The sequence below is a fragment of the Coenobita brevimanus genome, chromosome 23 (assembly GCF_032717465.1).
Source record: "Coenobita brevimanus isolate Jiangsu-jjx chromosome 23, ASM3271746v2, whole genome shotgun sequence".
In the NCBI taxonomy this organism is placed as follows: domain Eukaryota; kingdom Metazoa; phylum Arthropoda; class Malacostraca; order Decapoda; family Coenobitidae; genus Coenobita; species Coenobita brevimanus.
In genome coordinates, this window is record NC_136976.1 from 5,009,649 (window position 1) to 5,035,778 (window position 26,130).

The 26,130-nt window shown below is 39.4% G+C and overlaps 1 protein-coding gene across 1 annotated transcript; it reads right to left on the reverse strand.

Moving 5' to 3' along the window:
- Positions 1-19,476: 19,476 nt before the first annotated feature.
- LOC145392641 (succinyl-CoA:glutarate CoA-transferase) lies at positions 19,477-25,837 on the reverse strand. The gene is made up of 3 exons (XM_080266965.1): positions 25,729-25,837; positions 24,212-24,309; positions 19,477-20,568 (listed from the first exon to the last, which is right to left on the reverse strand). Exons 1-3 carry the CDS (start codon positions 25,835-25,837, stop codon positions 19,477-19,479), a joined length of 1,299 nt encoding a protein of 432 aa, XP_080123091.1.
- Positions 25,838-26,130: the final 293 nt, after the last annotated feature.

The following is a 26,130-nucleotide window of genomic DNA, read 5'->3' on the forward strand; positions in this document are numbered from 1 at the left end:
ATCGGACCTAAGCTTCTCAATAGCGATACAGTCTGGCCAGGTCGCGGAGGACTGGGTTGGCCCAGGCTGGGTCAGACGGCTCATATGTGAGAAAATGCCACTATCTGACGAGAGACTCGTGAGGACTTCACCCTCGCTCATAATAACTATACCTCACAGCCACAAAAAACAATACCATTTATAATGATACAGTAATATCAAAGTATGTACTGTATCAAAACATGGTACAGGTATTTTAATGTTGCAAGTACTATTACTGCACAACTGTTCCAGTACTGAGCCCCTGAGGAATTATAATTTATTATTGTTTAAGCTGCTCATTATTTCCTTTACATTTTTTTTTTTTTTTTTTTTTTTTTTACTGTTTTACTGTTAAGCTGCAAACAAATTAAAATCCCATTTTTATTTAATCCTTTGAATCCAGTAATGTTTATCTGTCTGTTCATCTGTATCTATTGCCAAATACGTTAATTCCATAAAGGATGGCCACTAATAAATTGCTTCCAAGTCACCCTGTCCACTGCCACTTGGCTGCTCTCCCTCAAACTCACAGACACCCCTCTCTCACATCTCTCGACTCCATTCCTCCATCTCTTCTTATTTTAATCCTGCTACTGTCATGTAATTTTATTCAGTGTAAGAAAGTTTACTTTACTGAAGGGTATTAAATTCTATATCTAACCCCTCCATTACAACAAGTCTCTCCTAAACTGAATAAAATTATCTTAAAGTAACAAGAATAAAAAGAAAAATGTATCACAGCAGTTGAAGTTATTGGTTATTTGCAATTCACTTTAAGTTAGTATGAAATCAGAAGGAATGTGTGTGTGTGTGTTCTTACCTAATTGTATCTTTACAGGAATGAGTCAAGCTCGTACTGACCCATGTCTTAAACCATATTTATCGTACATATCCTTAATTTTGTGAATTGTTTTGGCACGCACTATTTCATTCGGCAGTGCATTCCATTGATCAATTGCTCTATTTGGGAAACTAAATTTCCTTACGTCTTTATCACCTCTTTTTATGCAGCATTTTGCAGTGTCCTCTTGTTGATGCTTCCCCATACGTTAAGTAATCATTTATGTCCATTTTCTCCTTCCCTGATATGCATTTATATAGCATAATCATGTCACCTCTTTTCCTTCCCTCCTGCAGTGTTGGTAGATTCAGTTTATTTAGTCTTTCTTCGTAGCTTAGATCCCTTAAGCTTGGTACCCATCTTGTAGCGGCCCTTTCAACTTTTTCAATCTTGTCTATGTGTTTTTTGAGATGAGGACTCCAGATTACTGATGCATACTCCAGGGTTGGTCTGATGAATGATGTTATTATCTTTCTTAGCATGTCTTCATTTATGTATGTAAACACTATTCTCATATTGGCAAGCAGTGTATACATGTTCTGTACCTTCTCACTGATGTGGTCAGCCGGAGATAGTCTGTTATTGACAATCACACCTAGGTCCTCTCTTTCTGATGAGAGAAGGGTTTTATTTCCTAATGTATAATCCCAATCAGGTCTTTTTCCACTTTTACCAAACTTGATTACATGACACTTGTCCATATTGAATTCCATTTGCCATGTACTGTATTACTCCATTCATGAAGTTTATTTAATTCTTCTTGTAGCTCTTTACAAGAGTCTGTGTTAGCAATTCTCCTTTGTATTTTTGCATCATCTGCAAACATATTCAGATAGCTTTCATTTCCAATGTTACTGTCTATATCATTTATATACACTAAAAACATGATTGGTGCCAGCACTGAGCCCTGTGGTACTCCACCAGTCACTTCTTTCCATGATGAGTAATTTCTCCTTAGTACTGTTCTCATTTTTCTTTTCATGAGAAAATCTTGCATCCAACAATACAGTTTGCCTCGAATTCCTCCTTGATGGTATAGTTTCCATAAAAGTCTTTGGTGTGGTACTGTGTCAAATGCTTTCTTGAAATCTAAATAGACACTGTACTATCCACCCATCCTTCTCTTTCCTGTAATGTGTCTGTTACTCTGTCATAGTAGCTCAACAGATTAGTAACACATGATTTTAATTTTCTGAAACCAAACTGTCTTTCTGTTATCATATGTGTTCTTCTAAGTGATTTCCCCAAGCTTTTCTTATAAGCTTTTCTAATACCTTGCTTACAACACTGGTTAGTGATACTAGTTGGTAGTTAAGTGGATTTTGTCTATTCCCTTTCTTGAATAAGGGAACAATGTTTGCTTTCTTCCAAATATCAGGTAGTTTACCTTGACTCAAGGATTTCTTGAAAATTAAAAATAATGGTTTACTTAACTCCTTTGCATATTCAAGTAGCACCCAACATGAAATTTCATCAGGACCATTTGCTTTTCCTTTGTCTAATTTACTTAGCTCCTCTTGTATTTCTTTTTCTGATGTTTGTATATCTGGTAGTATGTGTGGGCATGCATGTTCCACATAATCCCTCTCAACATTTTTTTCCTCTGTAAAAACTGATTGGAAATTCTTGTTTAGTGCTTCACTAATATCCTTCTTTTGTGTATAGGTGATTCCATCGTCCGTAATGGATTGTATTTTATCTTTTACTTTGGTTTTGCTGGTGATGTAGCTGTAAAATAACTTTGGTTGATCACTACTTTTATTTATGATATCCTCCTCAAACTGTTTTGGGGCTTCCCTCCTTATTCTTGTAGAATCGTTTCTTGCCTGTTTGTAATTATTATACACTCTTTCACTATTGTGTCTTCTGTATCTATTCCACAGCAAATCTCTTTTTTCTTTTGATTTTTTATATTCTGTATTGAACCATTTCTTTATTTTCTTTTCTGCTTCTTTTTGCTGTGGGATGTACTTCTGGACTCCTATTTCATAAAGTTCACAGAATTTTTCATATATAGCATTTAAATTTTGTCCTCTAAGCTCCTTTTTCCAAGCAATTTCTAAGAAGTACTTCCTTAGGTCATGATAATTTCTCTTTTTATAGTTTAGGCTCTTTTTGTAACTTTCATTGCTGTTAACTATATCATATGCAATCCTGAAGCAGCAATTTAGTACTGCATGGTCGCTTTTGCCGAATGGAGGGTGATATATTAAATTGTCAATATCGTTTTCTTGCCTAGTAAATATGAGATCTAGCATTGAGGGCACATCGAGTCCTCTCTTTCTGGTGCTTTCCCTTACATGTTGCATTAGGAAAAACTCTTGCACAAGATCCAGGAGTTTTTGGTCCCAGCAGCTTTCTTGGCTTATTGTATCTAAAGTATTCCAATTTATATTTGTATTAAAACTTCCTTTGTCCGGTCCTTGGTCGTCAACGTTTGGTCAGTCCTTGTCCGAGGCTTATTGTTTGTTTTTTTAGTTAGTTGTTTTCCGGGGAGGGGCACTAACCCTCCGCCAACCCTTTTAGTCGCCTTTTACGACAAGCAGGGATACTGGGAGTATTCTTGATTATGTGTGTGTATATGAAAGGATGCGAAGATGTATATTGGATGCAAGAATTTATAGAGGTTGGGGGAGTGGACTTTCTGACCACTACTTGGTGGTGGCCAGAGTTAAAGTTCAAGTAAGATGGAGGAATAGAAGAAGGGAAAGACGAGAGGAAGGAGTAGTTGCAAGGAGAGTGGAAAGGTTACAAGAGGATGAGAAAAAGGCAGAGTATAAGAAAGAAGTGGAGGAACGATTGGGCAAATATGAGGGGACGTGGAAGGTGTGTGTAGAATATTTACAGAAGAAATATGTGCAGCATGTGATGTGGTGTGTGGAAGGAAGAGAAGACGGAGAGGGGTGCAAGGAACAGCGTGGTGGACTGAAGAGGTGAAACGGGCTGTGGCACAAAAGAAGAAAGCATACAATGAATGGATGAGAAATAGGGGCGTGGAAGAAGTTGAGAGGCGGAAGAGAGAGTTATATGTAGAAAGAAAGAGAGAGGTGAAAAGATTAGTAAGAGAGAGTAAGAAGAGAGTGGATGAGGAATTTGGAAGGAATTTGAGTGTAAAGTGGGGGGACTGTAAGAAAATGTTCTGGAAAGAGGTGAAAAGAGTAAGACAGGGTGGAAGTGAAGTTAGCAGGGGAGTGAAAGATAAAAATGGTAGATTACTAGTGGAGAAGGGAGAAAAAGTGAGCAGATGGAGAGAACACTTTAAGGAATTGTTGAACGTGGAGGATGGAAGTAATGCGAGTATAAGTGGCTGGGGAATGGCTGGAAGAAGGAGGGAGGTGAGAAGACAGGAAGAAATCAGTAGGATAGAAGTTGTGGAAGCAATGAAGAAAGTTAAATCTGGGAAAGCCCCAGGAATTGATGGAGTGTGTGGTGAAATGCTGAAGCATGGGGGAGAGATAGTAGTAGAATGGATGTGGAAGATGTGCAGATTGGCCTGGGAGGAAGGTAGAGTCCCGGAGGATTGGAAGTCAGGTATAATTATTCCCTTGTACAAAGGAAAAGGGGAAAAAGAAGTGTGTGGTAATCATAGGGGCATTTGTCTTCTTAGTATAATAGGAAAAGTGTATGGTAGGATACTTATTGACAGAGTTAGAGAAAGAACAGAGAAATTAGTTGGAGAAGAACAGGGAGGCTTTAGGAAGGGAAGAGGTTGTGTAGATCAGATATTGATTCTCAGATCTTTAGTGGAAAAGTTTCTAGAGAAGGGAAAGAAGTTGTATGCGGCTTTCATGGGTTTGGAGAAAGCATATGACAGGGTGGATAGACTAGGATTGTGGAAAGTGTTAAGAATATATGGAATAGATGGGAAGTTGTTGAATGCTGTGAAGAGTATGTACGATGGTGCGAAGGCTGCAGTGCGTGTGGATGGTGAACTAAGTGAATTTTTCTCTTTGAAAGTTGGGTTGAAACAGGGATGTGTCATGTATCCATGGTTGTTCAATCTGTACATGGATGGGGTAATAAAAGAGGTACAAGGTAGGGTAGTGGATGTTGGAGTGGCCCTGGTGAGAGAGGATAGTGTTTGGAAACTCCCTGTACTGTTGTTTGCAGATGATACCGTGTTGTTGAGTGAAGACGAAGGGGAGCTGCAAGGCTTGGTGGATGAGTTTGAGAGAGTGTGTAAGAAACGGAATCTAAAGGTGAATGTAGGGAAGAGTAAAGTGATGGTCTTTGAGAGAGGTGAAGTCAGTGAATGTACAGCGAGGTTGGATGGTGAGGAATTGGAAAATGTGAGTACGTTTAAGTACTTGGGTAGTGTGATGAGTAAGGATGGAGGTTTGGAGGGTGAAGTGCTTGAAAGGGTACAGCAGGGAAGAAAGGTTGCTGGTTCTTTGAAAGCAGTGATAAGAAACAGGGAAGTGAGCATGGAGGTGAAAAAGTTACTACATGACAGTATTGTGATACCAACTCTAATGTACGGAAGTGAAGCTTGCACGTTGTTGGAAGGACACAAGTCAAGAGTGACAGCCGTGGAAATGAGTTATTTAAGAGGAGCCTGTGGAGTCACATGGAGAGACAGGCTGATGAATGAGGATATAAAGGAGCGTTGTGGTGTGGATGTGGATGTGATAGGAAGCGTTATGAGGAACACACTGAGGTGGTTTGGCCATGTGGAGAGGATGGAGGGTCAAAGACTGACGAAGAGAGTGTATGTGAGTGAGGTGGAGGGGGAAAGAGGGAGGGGGAGGCCGAGGATGAGATGGAGAGATGGGGTGGAGAGGTATATGAGAGAAGGGGGTGTGAGCTGGGAGCAGGGGAGTGAAATGGCGGGGGACAGGGCGACTTGGAGGCGATTTGTTTGTGGCCACCCCAAACGGGATTGAGGCATCTGGCAATAGATAGATAGATAGATAGATTAAAACTTCCAGTTAGTATAATTCTTTTCGATTTCTCTTCCATTTTATGTAGTAATGCTCTTAAACTCTGAATTGTACTCTCCGCCAGGTCCTCATATTCATCTCTTTCCCGTGTGTTTGATCTGGGTGGCATGTACAAATTGGCTACAATTACTTTCCCTTCAGATGTATTTATCTCTACTGCAATCAGTTCTACTTGTGAGGGTATATCTAATTCTATTTCTTTGACTTTTAGATTTTTCTTAGTTAATATTATAATTCCTCCTCCTTTTTTTAAGTTCCTATCTCTTCTCCATATATTATATTCCTCTAAGTTTAGGATGTCATTCAATATCCTTGGTGTTAATTTTGTTTCAGTTAGGCATATTATATGTGGTTCATTTTCTCTGACATAATCATTTATCTCTAATAATTTAGATACCATTCCATCCACATTTGAGTACATCAACTTAATCATCTTGTTTGTATACTTGTCATGATTTGGTTGTACTACCTTCCTTCTTTTTATTCCCTCCTGTTTATGTACCACTTTCGTACCTGCAATCCAATTACTTTGTAAAAAAAATGTATTCTTCTCCTCTTCTGATCTTCCCTCATTTTTTGTTTTTGCTTCCTCACTCTTCTCTTTCAGTAATTCCAGTTCCTCTTGTGTTAGGTATCTTTTTATCCATACATTTTTGAACTCCTCTTTTTCCATAAGATTCTTTGCATTTTTTAGTATCTCCTCCACGGTCTTTACACTCTGGATGGTTACCTTTAGGGGTCTTGACTTGCTTTTCTCGTATTTCCCTAACTTTTTATGTTCCTCTATGTCTTTACTACAGATTTCCTCTGATACTTCTCTCAATATGCCCAGTACATTTGCCATCTTCTTTTTGTCTCTTGAGATCTTGTGTGTGTGTGTGTGTGTGTGTGTGTGTGTGTGTGTGTGTGTGTGTGTTTGTGTGTTCTTACCTAATTGTTCTAACCTAATTGTATCTTTAAAGGAATGAGTCAAGCTTGTACTGTCCCCTGTATTAAACCATTTTTATCATACATATCCTTAAATTTATGAATAGTTTTGGCACATACTATTTCATTCAGTATTGCATTCCACTGATCACTTGCCCTATGTGGGAAACTGAATTTCCTTACGTCTTTATCACCTCTCTTTTTATGGATTTTTTTGCAGTGTCCTCTTGCTGATGTTTCCCCATAGGTTTTATACTCATTTATGTATTTTCTCTTTCCCTGAGATGCATTTATATAGCATAAACATGTCTCCTCTTTTCCGTCTCTCCTGTAGTGTTGGCAGATTCAATTTTTCTAGTCTTTCTTCGTAGCTTAGATCCCTTAAGCTTGGTACCCATCTTGTAGCTGCCCTTTGTACTTTTCCAATCTTATCTATGTTTTTATTGAGATGAAGATTCCAGACTACTGATACATACTCCAAGGTTGGTCTGGTGAATGATATGACGGTAAAAGTCCTCTCATGCAGCATCTTCGGGACCAGGCAGGTGCCGAAAAAGCAGAAACTACCGGATGACAGAGAAAACCAGCAAAAAAGATTCTAGTGATCATGGTCGATTGCCCAAATGCAGTCAGAGTGTCTAGCAAGTATTACTGGTCAACCCTAAGCACTAAATATTTAATAAGCAACTTACATCTAATGTACAGCATTTAATGATACAACACACATGAACTTACTTTAACCAATGTGTATTTACACATGTACACTGTAAAATAGCATGACAAAGTTTCCAAACTTTCGAAACGTCCCGCTCACAAAGCCAGACACTCACTCACAAGTCATGATGGCCAACGGCGCATGCAGTGTTGGCAAGCAGAAATCTTCAAAAGCGCTAAGCTCAACTTTAAAATGCGTTAAACAATAAGTGAACAGTTTAAATTCTCGTGCTAAACTGGACTTCAAAACGCACTAGGTATAGAAGAAAATCTAATATTTATTGGAGCTAAGTGATTAAGAACAGTGCTGAATTATTATGAAAAGCGCTAGATCTAGCACCAACAGCACCAAACTGACAGCTATGGGTGCTCGGTTACCAGCGAGGACAGTGACCCCGTTTGGGTGTCGATCAGCTCAACATATGTGCCTAAAGAGCAGAGAACTTTCATAATGGGACTATTTATGAACACTGCCGAAAGACTAGAAATACCATAAGACCAGATGCTGAATGAGAGGACTTCTACTGCATTGTCTTTCTCAGCATGTCTTCATTTATATATGTGAATGCTATTCTTGCAATAGCAAGCAGTGTACAGGTATACCCTGATATACGATACCCCTAGATGTGATACCCCGGCTTAGCAACGAGGGTAGAAATACCAACATACCCCGCCTAACAATGGCCAAACCCCAGTTTAATGATGGGTTTAGATTTTTTAAAATCGATTTTCATGATATTTTAGACTTAAATTTTGTGTTTACGCTGATTTATAAACTGTTTTTAGACTTATATTAATGTGTTTTAGTCACAGGTGGGGTAAACATTGTCACTTTGGGATACAGTTTACTAAGTTTGATTTCATCACTCTGATTTATAATGTCTTCCTCAAACTGTCTTTGAGCTTCTCTCCTTATCCTTGTATAAACATTTCTAGCCTGTTTATAGTTGTTATATGCCCTCCCACTATTGTGTCTTCTGTATGTACTCCACAGCAAATCTCTTTTTTTCTTTTGATTTATCTTGTCCTCTAAGCTCCTTTTCCCAAATTATTTCTAAGAAGTACTTCTTAGTATTAAGAATATATGGAGTGGATGGGAAATTGTTGAATGCTGTGAAGAGTATGTACGAGGGAGCTAGGGCTACGGTGTGAGTGGATGGTGAGCTGAGTGAGTTCTTTGATCTCAATGTAGGACTGAAACAGAGTTGTGTGATGTCTCCATGGCTGTTTAATATATACATGGATGGGGTTATAAAGGAGGTGCAAGGTAGGGCAGTGGATGTGGGGGTGGCTCTAATGAATGAGGGTGAGATTTGGAAGATTCCGGTGTTGCTGTTTGCTGATGATACAGTATTGTTGAGTGAAGATGAATGGGAGTTGCAAGGTTTGGTGAATGACTTTGGGACAGTGTGTAGGAGGAGGAAGCTGAAAGTTAATGTAAACAAAAGTAAAGTTATGGTGTTTGAGAGGAATGAAGTCACAGAATGTACAGGTTGGATGATGAGGACATGAAGAATGTGAGTGCATTCAAGTACAGTACTTGGGTAGTGTGATGAGTAAGGATAGAACTTTGGGGGATGAAATGCGTGAAAGGGTACAGCAGGGAAGGAAGGTTGCTGGTTCACTGAAAGCAGTGATGAGAAATGGGGAGGTGAGTATGGAAGTTAAAAAGTCACTGCATGATAGTATTGTGATCCCTACCCTGGCATATGGAAGCGAGGCGTGGACCTTGCAAGAGGGGAAAAAGTCAAGAATGAGAGCAGTGGAAATGAGTTACTTGAGAGGAGCATGTGGAGTGACATGGTGGGACAGGTTGACGAATGAAGAAGTGAAGGACTTTTGTGGGGTGGATGTGGATTGGTTGAGAAGATTAGGAGAAATACACTGAGGTGGTTTGGACATGTGGAGAGAATGGAGAATGAAAGACTGACTAAGAGGGTGTACTGTATGTAGGTGAGGTGGAGGGAGGGAGAGGGAGGGGTAGACCGAGGATGAGGTGGAGGGATGGAGTTGAGAGGTATATGAGGGAGGGGGGGTGAGTTGAGGGGAGGGTAGTCAAATGATGGGTGACAGAGCGACTTGGAGGCGTTTTGTCTGCAGCCACCCTTTGCGGGATTAGGGCGTCGGGCTATAGATAGATAGATAGATAGACTTCTTTAGGTCATGGTACTTGCCCTTTTTGTAGTTTAGGCTCTTTTTGTAACTCTCATTACTGTTAACTATGTCATATGCAATCCTGAAGTTGCAATTTAATATTGCATGGTCCCTTTTGCCAAATAGAGGGTGATACATTTTATTGTCAGTATCCTTGCCTAGTAAATATAAGATCTAGTACTGATAGATCATCAAGTCCTCTTTTTCTGGTGTTTTCCTTTACATGTTGTGTTAGGAAATACTCCTGCACAAGATCCAGGAGCTTTTAATCCCAACAGCTTTCATGGCTTCTTACATCTAGAGTATTCCAATTTATATTTGTACTGAAATCTCCAGTTAATACAATTCTATCATATTCCTCTTCCATTCTATGTAGTAATGCTATTAAACTCTGAATTGTACTTTTTGCCAGGTGTTCATATTTGCCTCTTTCTCATGTGTTTGTTTTGGGTGGCATGTATAAATTTGCTACAATGACTTTCCCTTCAGATGTGTTAATCTCTACTGCAATCAGTTCTACTTGCGAGGGTATATCTAGTTCTGTTTCTTTGACCTGTAGACTTTTCTTTGCTAATATTATAATTCATCCACCTTTCCTTGAATTTTTGTCTCTTCTCCATATACTGTGTTCCTCTCAGTTTAGGGTATCGTTTGATATCGTTGGGACTAATTTTGTTTCAGTTAGGCAAATAATATGAGGTTCCTTTTCTTTGGTATAGTCTTTTCTCTCTAACGTAATAATTTAGACCTCATTCCATCTACATTTGAGTACATTAACTTAATCATCTTGTTTACATACTTGACATAACTTTAGCCTACTACCTTCCTTCTTTTTATTCCCTGTTGGTTATGTACCACTTTCGTACCTGCAATCCAATTACAGTACCCTCGCCTCCAGTTTGGTATTTTTGTCAGACAGTACTACCGTACTGGACTAAATCTGTACTGGACAAACAATGGACCTCATGAGAAAAATTAATACTGTCAGACAAGCCTTGAAAAAGTCCCCCCAAAATTCAACTTAACTACATTTTGACACATCTAAGATTTTACTAACCTTTAAGGTGAGTGGTGATGGACTTGGAGAGAAGGGAGAGGGGTTTCCGAGGATGTAGGAGTCCTACTGACCCCCAGGAAGAGGGCCTTCAGGATCCTGAGGAGGCCTCTCTACCTCCCTCATAAATCCCTCATAGTCACACACTAACACATCGTCTTCTTCGTCATCTGGGGGAAGTGCATTACTGCAATTTGACTGGCACACATCACTAGTCACAAGGAAGGCATAGTGGACTAGCGTGGCAGTACTAGGGAAATGTTGCTTGGTGTTGGCCATCTTTCCATGTGCACGCGGGTAGCAGTACTAGACGCAGCAAGTCAGCACTAAAGAAGAACTCTTCGGATTTAGCCCAGTTTGCATGGCCGATCTGTACTAACCCTACAAATCTGTACTACAGTAATAAGTTATTCAACTTTTTTGCTGACTGTACTGGACAAATGCATACTGGACGCAAGGGTACAGTACAGTACTTTGTAAAAAAAAAAAATTCACTTCCTCTGATCTTTCCTTGTTCTTTGTTTTTGCTTCCTCCCTCTTCTCCTTTAGTAGTCCCAATTCCTCTTTAGTTAGGTGTTTTTTTTATCCATACTATTTCAAATTCCTCTTTTTCCATGAATTTGTTTGCATTTTTTAGTATTTCCTCCACAGTGTTCACACTCTGGAAGGTTACTTTCAGTGGCCTTATTTCTCTCATATCTGCCTCACTTTTTGTGTTCTCTATGTTTTTATCACAGATTTCCTCTGATACTTCATTCAATATGTTCATATTTACCATCTCCTTTTTGTCTCTTGAAATTTTGTTGCTTCCTTCTTCTTTATCTATACCAGTGATTACTATAGATCTGTTGATATCTGCTGAATCTTTGACCAGTTTTGGGTTGTTTTTAATTATTTCTTTAACTTCATTTCTAATGATTTTATCTCTGACTTTTGTTTCTAAGTCTTTCCTTACTTTCACCATTTCAGCATATGTAGTTTCTGCTTCATCTTTGCAACATCTCATCATTTCTCTCACCTGGGTTATCCTCTCTTCAATATCACTGCTTTGGTCTATCAGACTGCTTGCATGCCTAATTGTCTGGGTAACATTTCTGAACTCCTCCATAATACTCTCATGGTTGACAACTGTACTTGCCATTTCACTAGTCTTCCTTCTAAGTGAAACTACTCAACTGACAGCATATCTATTGCTGTGTCTTTTTTGTTTAATTCCTTTACTAATTTTTCATTTTCTTCCTTCTGCATGTATATTTCCTTCTTAATTTCATCTATTCTGATTTGAAAAGTTTTTTCTAGTTTATTCATTTTCTCTACTAATTTAGTATATGTTTCCATTTCAACCAGTTCTGGGTAGAAATCATCATCATGTTTTCTACCTTTATCCCTTTTCTTAACTCCTTACATATTCACTTTACTAAAGATGGTGCTCATCTTGGGTAATTCTCACTTAAAAGGATGACTTCTACTTACAAGTTTGCATCTCCTTGCTACCCACCTGGTGACATATGACACCCAGCTGATGATGCGTTGTATCAGTGGATTCTTGTACTAGCTGGATGAATTCTGTTATCTGGACAACACTTTTGCTTATACTTGCTCTACTACATTAGAACATCACTTAATTGAACCTACTACAGAGCTTGACTCATATAAAGATACTGTACTATTTAAGTGTGGCCAGTTGCGGTCAAGGTGGCCAGTGCAGAATGAGGTGATGGACGTCCTCCCTCTCTGCCTCTGTGTGTGTGTGTGTGTGTGTGTGTGTGTGTGTGTGTGTGTGTGTGTGTGTGTGTGTGTAAAACATATGCATGACTTAAAGCTGTTACCATCCACGTACCATCTTCCCCACACAAACTTTTAAACATTAAGTGGGGACTGTGTAAGGCAAAGTATCCTGGGTGAGTCTAAAGAAAGAACACCACTCACATAATCACTATATAAGGTAAATGAAAAAGGAGCAGGAAGTTGTTTGGCTAGGTAAATGAGTTTGAGAGTGTAAGAAAAAAATGAAATGGGAATGTACACATTAAAGAATGAAGTCGTGGTTTTTAAGATTTTTTATTTTTATTTTTAATGCATGGAAGAAGGAATCAAAGGCCAGTAGCCTGCAAATTGTTCCTTCCAAGAAAAAACAAAAACAAGATAAATGAGAGCCAAATTCAAGATTCGTTCATTTTCAGATGACTGGACACACTGCATTTGAAAGGCTGAAGATCATAGGCAGTAGGATATACAGACAGAAGGAGAAAGTTCCAGAGCTGACCTGTTCCAAACATTATGGACTGGGAGTAATGGTTAACTCTTGCTTTTGAGCTGGACAGAACAGGGATGAGAATCTGTTGCTAAACGGGTGCTATGCAACCGCGATAGTGGTGGAGGAATGCAAGCAGACAATTCAGAGGAGCAGTGACAATTGAAGTAGCGACAGAAAAGAGATAAAGATGCAACAGTGTGACGAAGCGACAGAGGTTGATGGGAGCCAGTAAGAGGAGGAAGTTAATAAGATGACAAGCCTTTGACTCCACCTTCTTGAGAAGAGCTGTATGTGGGGAGCCTCCCCACACGTGAGGGTTGTACTCTACACAAGGGTGAATAAAACACATTTATAAAGTCAACCACTGTGCAGGGGTAAAGAAGGCATGGAGTCAGCTTAGTACATCTAATCTCTTGGAAGCAGATTTTACAAGAGAGGTAATATGATCTTTCCCAGATTAATCCTGCGAGAATGAAACCACAAGTATGTTTAAAGATGATGCAGGATTAAGTTGGATATTGTTATAAATTAGAGGATACTCCTGCGGAAGATTCTGTTGGGTGGAAAGATGTAAGAACTGAATTTTTGATGCATTAAAAACAAATGAGTCTTTGATGCATTAAAAACAAGATTGCTTTTATCCCAATCTGAGATGTAGGCCAAGTCAGACATTAGGTGTGAAATAGCCTCATCCCTTGTTTGTTGATGTAACTGCTCAGATGGATGCTACAGGAAGCGAATGGAAAGGTGAAGGGTGGAGTCACCAGTGAATGAGTGGATAGGGTTAGATGTACAGCTCAGAAGGTCACTGATGAATAAAAGGAAGAGAGTTGGTGATACAACAGAGCCCTGAGAAACATCATTATTTAGCTCTACGAGAAGAGTGGCGGCCATCTACAACAACAGCTATAGAATAACCAGAAAGGAAGCTAGAGATGAAGGCACAGATAGAAGGGCAGAAACCATAAGAGGGCAGTTTAACCTGCGCCATCCCGGCGACGTGAATTAAAGTGGCAACATTGCAAGGTTCCTAATTTGCACAATTTTCAATTTGCGCGAGTGATTTCGCGAGTTATTTTTGGCACGTATACACGGGACACCTTCCTCTATTTCTCTACAAGATGCCAAGCAGGAACAATGCCTTATACCACATAACCTTTCCCCCCCCCCTGCATGCCATTGTCTTGGAAATTCACCTGTTACCAGTGACCTGGCCAATAAAGACATTCAGGGCCAGAGTGATTCCCCAATTGATGACAATGTGGAGGACAATGTTTACATAGCATTAGAGGAAGAAATGATGATCAGGTAATGTGGGAAAAAAAAGGTCATGAATGATGATGAGTTAGTGAGTGAAACAATGCATATACTGCCTATATTACTGTTTGAAAACCAATATACTCTTGTACTACATATAAATTAGTACCAAGTAAATAAATAAATAGTTTATGAGTGGATGAAATAGTTACCCTCCAATAGAACTCGTTTTCTTTGGTGCCAGCCTGTTAGAAAACCCAGTCAGGTAAGGAAGGACTTATACCTAAATCGGGTATTTTAAACCTCAGGTGAGCGATTTCTCTATGAATTTTCGATGTTTCTCACCAAAAGCGGATGTTTGAGTCAAAAAAAAAAAAAGGTCCAAAAACGTCGGGATGGGGCGGGTTAAAAATTAAATATTTATACCAGACTCGATTAAAAGCCTTTGAGACGTTAAGTGCAATGGCAAGACTTTTGCCAATGTCCTGAAAGGAGGATGACCAGGAGTCTGAAAGGTGGGTGAGATGATCGCCAGTGGAGTGTCCCTGGCGGAACCCATACCGATGATCAGAAATAAGGTTGTGATAGGAAAGATGATTTACAATTTTTTTGGTTAAGAACTGACTTGAAAACTTTTGAAATACAGGATGTTGAAGCTATTGGACAATATTTAGTGGGTTTGGAATGGTCACCCTTCTTTGGGACTAGCTGGATGAATGCAAATTTCCAACAAAAAGGAAAAATACAAGTTGATAGACAAAGGTGAAAGAGTTTACCTAGGCAGGGTGTAAGCACAGAAACACAATATGTAAGGATAACAGGAGGGACCCCATTAGGTCCATATGCCTTGTTAGTACTGTGGCCTGTGATGGCAAAAAATACATCAGCTGAAGAAATTTTATTGTCAGCCATGAGGAAGTTAGAGGGGAGAAGTGATGGAGGCACTGCACTAATATCGTATAAGGTGGAATTGGAGGAGAATGTCAGAGCAAAGAGTTCTGCTTTATCCATAGAAGAAAAAGCTACAGAGCCATCAAAGTGGAAAAGAGGAAGGAAGAATGATGAGGTAAGGTTGTTAGAAAAGTTTTTGGCAAGGTGCCAGAAGGAATGGGAAGAATTTGAATTGGAGAGTTCAGAGCATTTAATATGAATGAAATTATTTTTAGCAGTGCGAGGAACAGACTTAGCATGATTCCGGGCAGAAACATAAGAGAGATGAAATTCAGGGGTGGGTTGGCTCTGGTACCTTTGGTAGGCCTTTTCTTTGTTCTGGGCAGCATTAGAACAAGGGTGATTGAACCAAGGTCTTTTTGCATTAGTCACAGGATATGAAAAAGGAATGTATACTTCCATGCCCGAGGGAATAGCCTTCATAATATGCAAGGCACATTCTGATGGTTCTCAGCCATGGAAACAATAATCATTCCAGGGAAAATCAAAGTAGTACTGCCTGAGGGCCTCCCAATCAGCAGCTCCAAAATGCCACAGCTGCCACTTCTTTGAAGGGTCCACAGGCCTTACTAGAGTGATAAGACAGGTTAAGGTGATAAGGTTGAGATTGGAGGAGCCTAACGGAGAGAAAAGATTAACAGCGTAAGCAGAAGGATTAGTTGTAAGGAAGAGGTCAGGAAGTTGGAACTCTCTCCATGGCAGTCAGGGATATAGGCAGGGTGCTGTACAAACTGCTCTAGATCATTATGGACAGAAAAGATGTAGGTTTGTTCACCACATGGATCAGTGAAAGGAGAGGAGAGCCAAAGGTGGTAATGAACCTTGAAATATCATAGTATGGTGATTTCAGAGAAAGAAGAAATTGATAGGATGTGTTCCATCTTAGAAGTAAGATAGTTGAATAATTTTCAGTCAGTAGAATTAGGGGAAAAGTAAACAGCACATATATACTTAGTCAGAGAATGACAAGAAGGCCAAAGCCAGAGAGCAGAGAATTCAAAAGATTCAAGTCCAGGAACATGGGAGCATGATATGTTGTTGTGTATATATACACAACAGCCATCTTTGGCTTTGAAATGAATACAGAGAATAATACAGAGAAAGGTTTCCTATCAGTCACCTCAGACTACAAGAGACTGACTAGAAGAGTGTATGTGCGTGAGATGGAGTGGGAGAGAGAAACCAAGGATGAGATGGAGGGATGGAAGGGATATATGTGAAGGGAGGTTTGAGTTGGAGGAAGGGCAGCCAAATGCCAAAGGACAGGGGAAGTTGGAGGCGATTTGTTTTATGGCCATCCCTCACAGGATTAAGGCATCTGATAAGACAGTCAAACAGACTGAAGTCACCATGCACTAGGCTCACATTCTAATCAATCCATCCTCAATTTCAGAACCACTGCCTCGAGTGAACCTAGGACATAGTCCATCTGGGAGGCAGGGCCAAGGGGGGAGCTACCATCCTAATCCGCCTCATCCTGCCTTACCCACACGCCCCCAACACCCCCCACCATACGAGTCGCAGAATGTGATCTATTTCTAAAGTCAGATTTCTGTATACCTAAGCTGTATTCCAGACTCCTAATGTTTCACATTATATATTTTAAAGTATTCCAATATTCTAGTTATCAGTTATCTGAGAATCACAATTTTCCTGTTTTTAATAATTCAGAAATTCCAATACTCCACTGAATTTAATTTTTCATATACAGTATTTTCAGGCTTCCCAACAATGAATTCTTTAGTTATTTAAGCACTGCAATATGTATAACTACAGTAATTAGGAATCAAGATATTCCTATTTATCCTAACATTACCTAACCTTAACCTAACCTAACCTAACTCAACCCTGATATAAACACACACACACAAAGCCAGTGTTCTACAATGCCCATGCACTGCAGTGTGGAACATGCCCCACTCTGTGTACCCACACTACAAAAACAATATCCACAAAACTCATAGCACACTCTTATCTGTTTATATTTCATTCTTTCTTTCTAGCTTTCAGTTGTTTAGGCATCCCTATATTTTAGCACTTATTATTCCTAACATTCCACTTCATAATGGGGTGCTTTCAAAGTTAGTATTCCGCTAGATGGCTCCATGATTAGGACAAACACATTCCCCACGCTGTTTAAAAAGCGTATTTTTCTTTGTTAAATACCTACACAGTTGTGTGAAGCTGTGAATCACAGTAATGTCATATACCGTAATATAAATAATATAAATAGAACACGTATTCATAACACAGCATATTTGTTTATATGTATCATAAATGGAAATTAAAATATCACTGATGGCATGTGATGGCAACCTGCCCTTTCAGTGGTCCTGTATTATTTAATTTCTGCTACATTTAGTGCAAGTTTTGTTCTTAATACTGTACATTGTTTGTTCAGACTGTAAATTACGCCTAGTGGGTATCTTGACTCATTCAGTCTCTATGAGGGAAGAATTTTAATGTTGAATAAATACTGGGAATCAACATTCTGCTCACTCCCTTCACATATGTGCACCACAAGACAGTCCCGTGTTTAATTTTTTTCACGAGAGATTTGTAAACACATGAGGATTAATGCTTAAAATAATACAATTTAGACTACTTGTGGTCTGGTTAGGTTAAATGAAGTAAGGTACTGTAATTGCTTTGGAGGATCTGAGAAGCAACATGGGACTGTCCTGTGGTCGCATGCGTGAAGGGAGTGAGCAAAATGTTGAGTCCCAGTGTTTACTTAACATTAAATTTCTGCCCACATAGAGACTGAATGAGTCCAGATACCCACTAGGCGTTATTTACAGTCTGAACAAACAATGTATTAAGAACAAAACTTGCACTAAATGTAGCAGAAACTAAATAATATAGGGCCACTGAAAGGGCAGGTTGCCATCATATGCCATCAATGATATCTTAATTTCCATTTATGATAATTATAAACAATTCACACTACGTTATATATATGTGTTCCATTTGTATTATTTATATTACGATATATGACATTACTGTGATTCACATTTTCACACAACAGTGTAGGTGTTTAACAAAGAAAAATATGCGTTTTAAACAGTGTGGGGAATGTGTTTGTCCTAATCGTGGAGCCATCTAGCGGAATACTAGGCTTTTCAGATGCACCTCATTACAGTGGATCCCCAACATTAATGGTTATATGGTTGTGAGACCCAAGCACATGAAATAAAATGTGATTATGAAGTAAATAAAACATACATATAATAATAATAATAATAATAATAATAATAATATATATCTATTATCTAAACCTATGTTGCCCCATGAGGAGTGTAGGAGCTCAGGGCTAGGCAAGTTAATAACAATAATAATAATAAAAATAATCTGGTCTTTTGTTTCTCAAAATGCCAGTTCTTCCTAAGGAATTCATTAGCACTCAACAAACATTTGTATTTCTTCAAGAACTGTGATATCACATATATACAGTGCAAACTTCATTGGTAAGAAATAACAAAAGTACTTATGTATGACAAACTGTATATCTACCTTATGTATGACAAACTGTATATCTACTTTAATAATGCAAATATATATGACAGATTCAGTGTAGAAAAAATATTATTGCTGTACACAACCATACATTCAACTATACAAAAACATTCCCTAATGATTTATCATGAATTTTTTTCTGTAAGTAAGCTATGCAATAAAAAGTACCTAGTTTTAACCATCTATATGTCTATCCTATCTATCTATCTGTATCTATTTCCAACTTCATCATGAATTAGATCCTATCCTTCATTCCACCCTATATATAGCACCAGTATTCTTTAACATCATTCAAACTCAGCTATTGTCCTTCATTTCATACCAGTCCACCCTCCTATAAACAGTACAGTACTATATATTACTATTTACCATCTCTCAAAGTTTATATTTATTCCTAAGCTTTGTATATTCCTTAACTACACATATTCATCAATTTTATCCTAACTCAATCATGGTCCTTCATTCCATCCCATTCAAACCTGTCTATCCTACTCAACCTTATCTCTTCTTCCAGTAACCAATTTATCAATCCTTTATTATCCAGTTCTTATATCTTTTCCTCCCAGTATCCAAGAAATTCCTACTGTATCATTCTTAGTTGTACTCTTTTTTTATTTATAATGGCTAATACTTCACACCTTAACTCTTAAGCTTTCTCATTCTTCTCTCCTCATTCTGCAATTGCCACACTCCTTCTCCAGTTACTGATTCATCATTCTTTAACTCATCATCTCCCCTAATTCATTCTCCATCTTCCTCTCCTCATTCTCCAGATCAAATTTATCATGTTTTGACTCCTTGCCTCCTCTAAGTCATTCTCAGCTGTCCTTTCCTCCTTCTCCGGTTATTCATTTATCACACCTTGACTTCTCAGCTCTTGTATCTTTTCCTCTGAGTAGCCCAGAATTTCTGCGAGAATCTGTAATGTGTGTTGACCCAAAACAGGCGGAGGTGACCTGACCTGATTCCCTGAGGCACTAAAAGTCACCGCTGGGGCAACCTGCTTGACCTTACCCACACTTGGATGGTCCACCTCTTCCACTAAGCGATTGTGCTGTACCTGGGGATCGGCAAACACCTGTGAGAGTGTGTTGATTGGTGCGTAAGGGAATGGCGTGCCTTCAAAAACTGCCAGCCACTCTTGTGTTGATTTGGTGCGAAAGGTGGAAGTCAGGGTTTCAATGAGTGCAGTTCGGTTTTTTACTCTAAGCGCGTTTGTGGTATACCGCTTGTCTGATGTAAGTTTGCTGAGGCCTAGGGCATTACATAAGGCTGAGAACTGTTCATTGCTTGCCCCAGCTATTGTAATATAACCATCATTTGTTGGAAAGGCTTGGTACGGAACAATGCTTTCATGTGCCGTTCCCCAACGCTTCGCTTCTTTCCCTCCATTGAGGTAATTTGAAGCAAGGTTGACCATACATGCTACCTGAGTTGACAGAAGGTTACAGTCTATTCTCTGGCCTAAACCAGATTTCTGTCTATCCAAAATGGCCGCCATGATTGCACCGTGGGCATAGAGTCCCGTGGCTAAGTCTGTCATTGCCACCCCAACTTTGCAAGGCTCCCCATTTTCTGGTCCAGTCACTCCAATAAGGCCCCCAAATGATGCTGCCATGACATCAAACCCAGGTCTAGCCTTATATGGCCCTGAGGATCCATACCCGGATATAGAACAGTAAATTAGGTGTGGGGATGAATGTTTAAGGTCTTCATACCCTAAACCAAGACGGTCTAGTGCCCCTGGGACGTAATTCTCAATCAAAACATCACTGTGGGAGGCCAGATCCCGGATGAGAGACACACCGTTTGGCTGCTTCAGGTCAACACATATACTTCTCTTGTTGCGGTTCACACTGAGGAAGTAACAGCTTTCAGTGCCAACAAAAGGAGGGCCCCAACTTCGTGTTTCATCACCCTGGCCTGGACGCTCCACCTGAAGTAAACAGGGAGGCTGGCTATAGTTGCTCTGTTTTTGCCTGATGGAACTGATTCACCCCTAGAACTGTGCTAAGTTGTGGCTCCATGAAATTAAATGAGAGAGTTCTAGCTAAGGCAGGAAAACATTCCCTTGGTTACTTGTCAGAACACTAAGTTAAAGCTGTTTTATACTTGTTTTTCTGCTAATTTCTATACCACAAGATCTCTCCTCAGCTGAATAATCATCTGGTAGTTACAAGATTAAAAACAACAACCATGATTATTTTGAAGGACTTACTGAAGACTGTTTCTACTCCCTTTGGCAGGTGAAGCCTCTCCTACACTGAATGAAATTCTCTGGTATTACCAAGGATAAAGTATTCCTGATATCCCTGTACCAAAAAATTACAGCTGTTTCACTGATAACCTTTTTTTTTTTTTTTTTTTTTTTTTTTTTTTTTTTTTTTAAATGCAGGGAAGAAGGAACCAAAGCCTACATGCCTTACTCCTTAACACTTCTTCTCACATCAGGCTTCTTACAATTCACTCTACCTTCCTCTCACTCCACCCCCCTGCCTCAACTTTCCAACTTTATCCAGATTTACTCTTATTTTCAATTTACAGTTCCTTAACATTAAGTATGAAATCAGAAATATGCTTTTTAGTGTGTTTACAACTTCTCAACCATAAGTCCAAAGCATGTGTATAACTCAGCTCTGCTTCATTTAGTTATATTGTGTTTGCACACATTGTAGAATCTAGGTGAGGACTGCCAGTGTCTTCTGCCAAGCATAGTAGTAGGAAGTGAGATGTATGAATGAACAGTGAGGGACAGAACAAAGTACTGAAAGCTATCATGGATAAAGGCATGATATGATGGCACTTATATAATGAAGATGAAATGGAAGGATGTGAATGGCTGGGAAAATGCTGCATGTACAAGGTTACATAAGAACACTTGTAGAGGGAGTAAAAATGGAGTGGATACAAGAAACTATGCCAATACTGTAAACATACTATCACAATGTTTATAAAATACTTGGAAGTCAAAGCAATACTTCCATGATAAATATCTACGTTACTTTAAAATTTTCACAAAAGTCCTAATAAATCAAATATGTCTTGCACTAGATTATGAAATGCAAGAAAACAAGAGATATTGGTTATTTAACAGCAAATCATCATCATCATCATCATCATCTCCAGGAAAGATCCATCCATCCATCCATCATCCAATTTTATATTGCCCCATGAGGAGCGTAGGAGCCCGGGGCTAGGAAAGTTGGTCCTGGCATTTAAGATGAGAGTGACCAGCCTCACTCATCCCTGAGTGGCATTACATGAGCAATCAACCCCAACCATCCCTTGGATATAAACCTTCACTGGCTCAATCTGATTGGAGTGCAATAATTACCCAATAAACCACCAGGTGCCAAAATTTGGTTATATGGTTACCACTCAGCGTAGTAAATGGTTTCCTGGTGTACAGAAAACCATTTGGCTTTTCACTCAGTGTAAAGTCACCCACAGGCAGAAGGAAGAGAAAAGAATGAAGGAAAGAAAGACAGAAGAGGGAGTGTAAAGTTACCCATAGGCAGAAGGACAAGGAAAGAATGAAAGAAAAGGAAGACAGAAGAGGATGGAAGGAAAGAAAGACGGAGGAGAGGAAACGGCAGACACCCAACAGCAGCACTACATCGAGTGAGTGGATGGTGAGCGCCCCAACCTACCACAAAATTCAGAAACAACAAATAAGAAAATACAACAGTGGGAGATCTAACAACACCACACCCAGTGAAAGGGACCACACAATCATTCCTTCAACATTCAAGCCTTTGGAATCTTGGCTTGACCTCACAAGGGGATAGGGTAGCTCAGTGGTAGAGCATCGAACTCGGGACCAGGGGTCATGAGTTCGAGCCAAGCCCGGTAGCTTCCATGTCGGGAGGGGTAGCGCTCTCTTGTCACCCAGCTGGGCAATGTGATCTAATAAGGTCTAGCTCAGGGGAACATTTCCATTTTTTTTTTTTTTTTTTTATCTCACAAGCTTAATCATCCGTACATATTGTCTTTTTATAGGTGCACTTCATATACATCTGCCATATAATAATTCTGTCAATATTAAAGCTTTAAAAGAATTGCCAAATTCCTGTCAAGTGCTCCTCCACAAATACTTCATCTAACCATCTCAGTTCCCTGTCTTTTCCCAAGCCTCATCAACTTCTATACCTTGGTTTACCATACATTCATTTACCATAACCAACCATCTATTGGCCTACCATGCTTCCATCCACCATCAAATTCAATTACATATACCAATTCCTTAACCTTTCTTCATCCATATTCTCCACATGATGATTCTAACTACATTTTCTTCTACTCTATTGCCATCAGACTTTCTAACTCCACACCTTTCAGAAATCACATCTTGCTTATCCTAACCACTCCATGTACTAATTGTTCCAAAGCAGTCCCGCCTCTACAGCTTTTACTCTTGGTCTACTGCACTCACACCATCCACAGTCTCACGCCTTCATGCAATCCTTTAACAGCCTAAATAGTACTCAGACCCCTGTTTTATGGTAAGGCCTTCATAAAACCAGCCACCTTTGCTCTTTTTGTCACTCTACTCTCCACATCCTTTACACTGTTACCTCTGTTCTCTATTACAGTATTATGCTAAGGTGCTTAAACTTTCTCACCAATTCAAGTCTCACTCCATTTACCAGGATATCATATTGAGAGTCATCTCTCTCAATAACCATCACTTTAATCTATATTTACTTTCAAATGATGGCTCTCACAGACATCCACAAAACTTTGCACCAGTATGCAAAGATCCTGTTCACTATTAGCAATCAACAGCACATCATCTGCATACATCAGACCTGACATATCCTACCCTTCACCATTAATCACTACCACCACCACCACTCTTTCAACAAATCATGTTTTAACCTTTCATATAACCCCATCCATATACCAGATTATTTTAAGAAATGAACAGCCATTGCAACATCAAACATTATGTACAAATATTATTATTATACTGATGGGTATGATGTACATTAACTCCTCTACATGCAATTTCAGATACAAGTAAATAAATACATGGAACTCTACAGCTCCAGTTTCAACATATCAACCCCACCCTCTACACTGCTGCTTTAGTTCGCTCAACTTGAATTGGGTATTTTCATAATTTTGTAGCTTATTTCTTGTGGCGCAATGCTTGGATACATATATTACAACTCTAAATTTTTCCACAATACAGTACTTTTCATGATGTAAAATAAATGCTGCTTATGATGACTGCCTGTATCTATCACCTCTCGGCCAATCTAACAGTTCACCCGCGTGTGGTGACACTGTGCCTGAGTGGAGCAAAGCAGTTGTGGCATCCAGCTGGGAGCCAGACCTGCTCACATCCTCATATTTCCATGCATCTTGTCATGAGAAGGACCCTGATCAAACCCTAGTGAGGTGTTGTCTATCGAAAGGGGGTTGCCAGATCCATACAGATTTCATGTACTGTATTGTACCTGTAGGACATCCCCATACAAGCAGTTGCCTACCTGTTGTCAAAATGTCTTCTCAGCCAAACACACTGGAGTTAAACAACAATAACAACAACAACAATGCTATAGCTGGCCACTCACCTTAATGATATCTGCTCCCAGGTCACCCAGGATCATGGTAGCAAAGGGTCCGGCCAAAATGCGAGTCAGGTCGATTACTCGGATACCAGACAGCGGGCCTTCTGGTGCTGGAAAGTTGGGTTAAAATTAGTGTGCTCGCTCTCTCTCTCTCTCTCTCTCTCTCTCTCCCTCCCTAATGCAGCCAGAGTCCATGTCAGATTAATAACTCTGACGCCAGCTTGTGAAGTTTCCAGTGCTGGAAAGGGCATTAAAAAAAAAAAAAAAAAAAAAAAAAAAAAAAAAAAAAAAGCAATCCCAACTTAGCCTGGCCATCCTCTCTCTATCTGTTCATATCTATCTACTGATATCTATCTATTGCTTAACTATTTTGTTTCAGCCTCTTAATATTTCAACAACCATTACCATCCTCTGCTTTATCTCTGCCTCCAACAAAATCATTCATCAGAAAATGGAAATGTTAAGCATATAACTTTTATCATCACCATCATTCTAATACTCTAACCCACAAATGAGTAGGGTGGGCAGGATCCACAAATAATTTAAGAATAACAAGAGAACTATCACCAAAGTGGCCAGCGAAATAAGCCATACTGTACATTTTGTCAGGTGGTGTTTTATGTTTGCATGAGTCGACCTTTGTTTGCCTGATGAATGTTTCCCATTCTATGTTTTAATTCTTAGCTCCCTTCACAGTGCCTCATTCAACAATTTTTACAGTTTTATTATGTCTGGAGCAACACTTCACAGCAATGGTGTTCGAAACAATCTCCAATGGCCTCTTCACAACCTAATTTCCCACTCTTAAGTTGGATAAAATTGTCTGAGTAAAGAAAAACTAAGCATAAAAATGCATCATCAGACTGAAGAAGTTATAAGACAGTAAAAAGGTAACGTGTGACTACATGAGTGCATGTGAGTGAGGTGCAGGGCGTGAGGAGCGGGAGACCAATAATGAAATGGAGAGGTGGAATGGAGAGATATCAGGTTTACGAGACACAGGATGTGAGTTGGAGGAAGTGCAGCCAAATGGCAAAGGACGGAGAAATGTAAGACAATCTGTTTGTGGGTACCCGTTACAGGATCAAGGAGACTGGAAATAGACAGACAGATACAAAATGGTAGCAAGCAATCCCTCTGAGGTGTAAGGGCCTGGGGCTAGGTTACCTTTGTCTGATATATATAAGGGTAGATGACCAGCCTGCTTCCTCTGATGGCATTACATAATTGAAAAATCTCAAGTTGCCTCTTGCAGATCAAATGAGCATGGCCATCACTTTGGGTCTCTCTCTCTCTCTCTCTCTCTCTCATTTATAATGACTCAAACATGTTTGCATATGTTGGCCCTGGTCACCTAATGGCAGCTCTTGATACTCCTTGATGTCTAGTATACTCTCCATTTAGTCCCTTGTCCCCAAGGTCACAAAGCTGCCATTAGATAATCAAACTAGGGCCATTCACATACCACCATCATCATCACAGCATCTACCACTATTCTACTCCTCTCTCACATATGGTACCTGCACAGTGGTCTGAGCAACATCGCGTCATGGTTGGTAGAGTTTGGAATGAAACCTTCCTGAGAGTGTGGCCCTGAAACCCATATCTGGCTCTAGAGAATATCCACATGGTGCTGAAAAAAAAAATAAATAAAATAAATAAAGTAAAAAATAGCACTGTAAAAATGAAGTAAAATGGATAAAAATATATGTGTTATTAGGAAATGAAAAATAAAAAGTAAAACAGAAGCACACACTGTTAAATGAAATAAGAAACTAAATCAGGCCAAAAACCCAGTTAAATGAGAAAATTAAATGAGAAAATACCCAATGTCTTATTACCCTCATGAGATGCAGGGGCCACGGTCTAGGTTATAACAGTCCAAGATATTTTAGGGAAGGAGACCTCAATAATCCTATTTC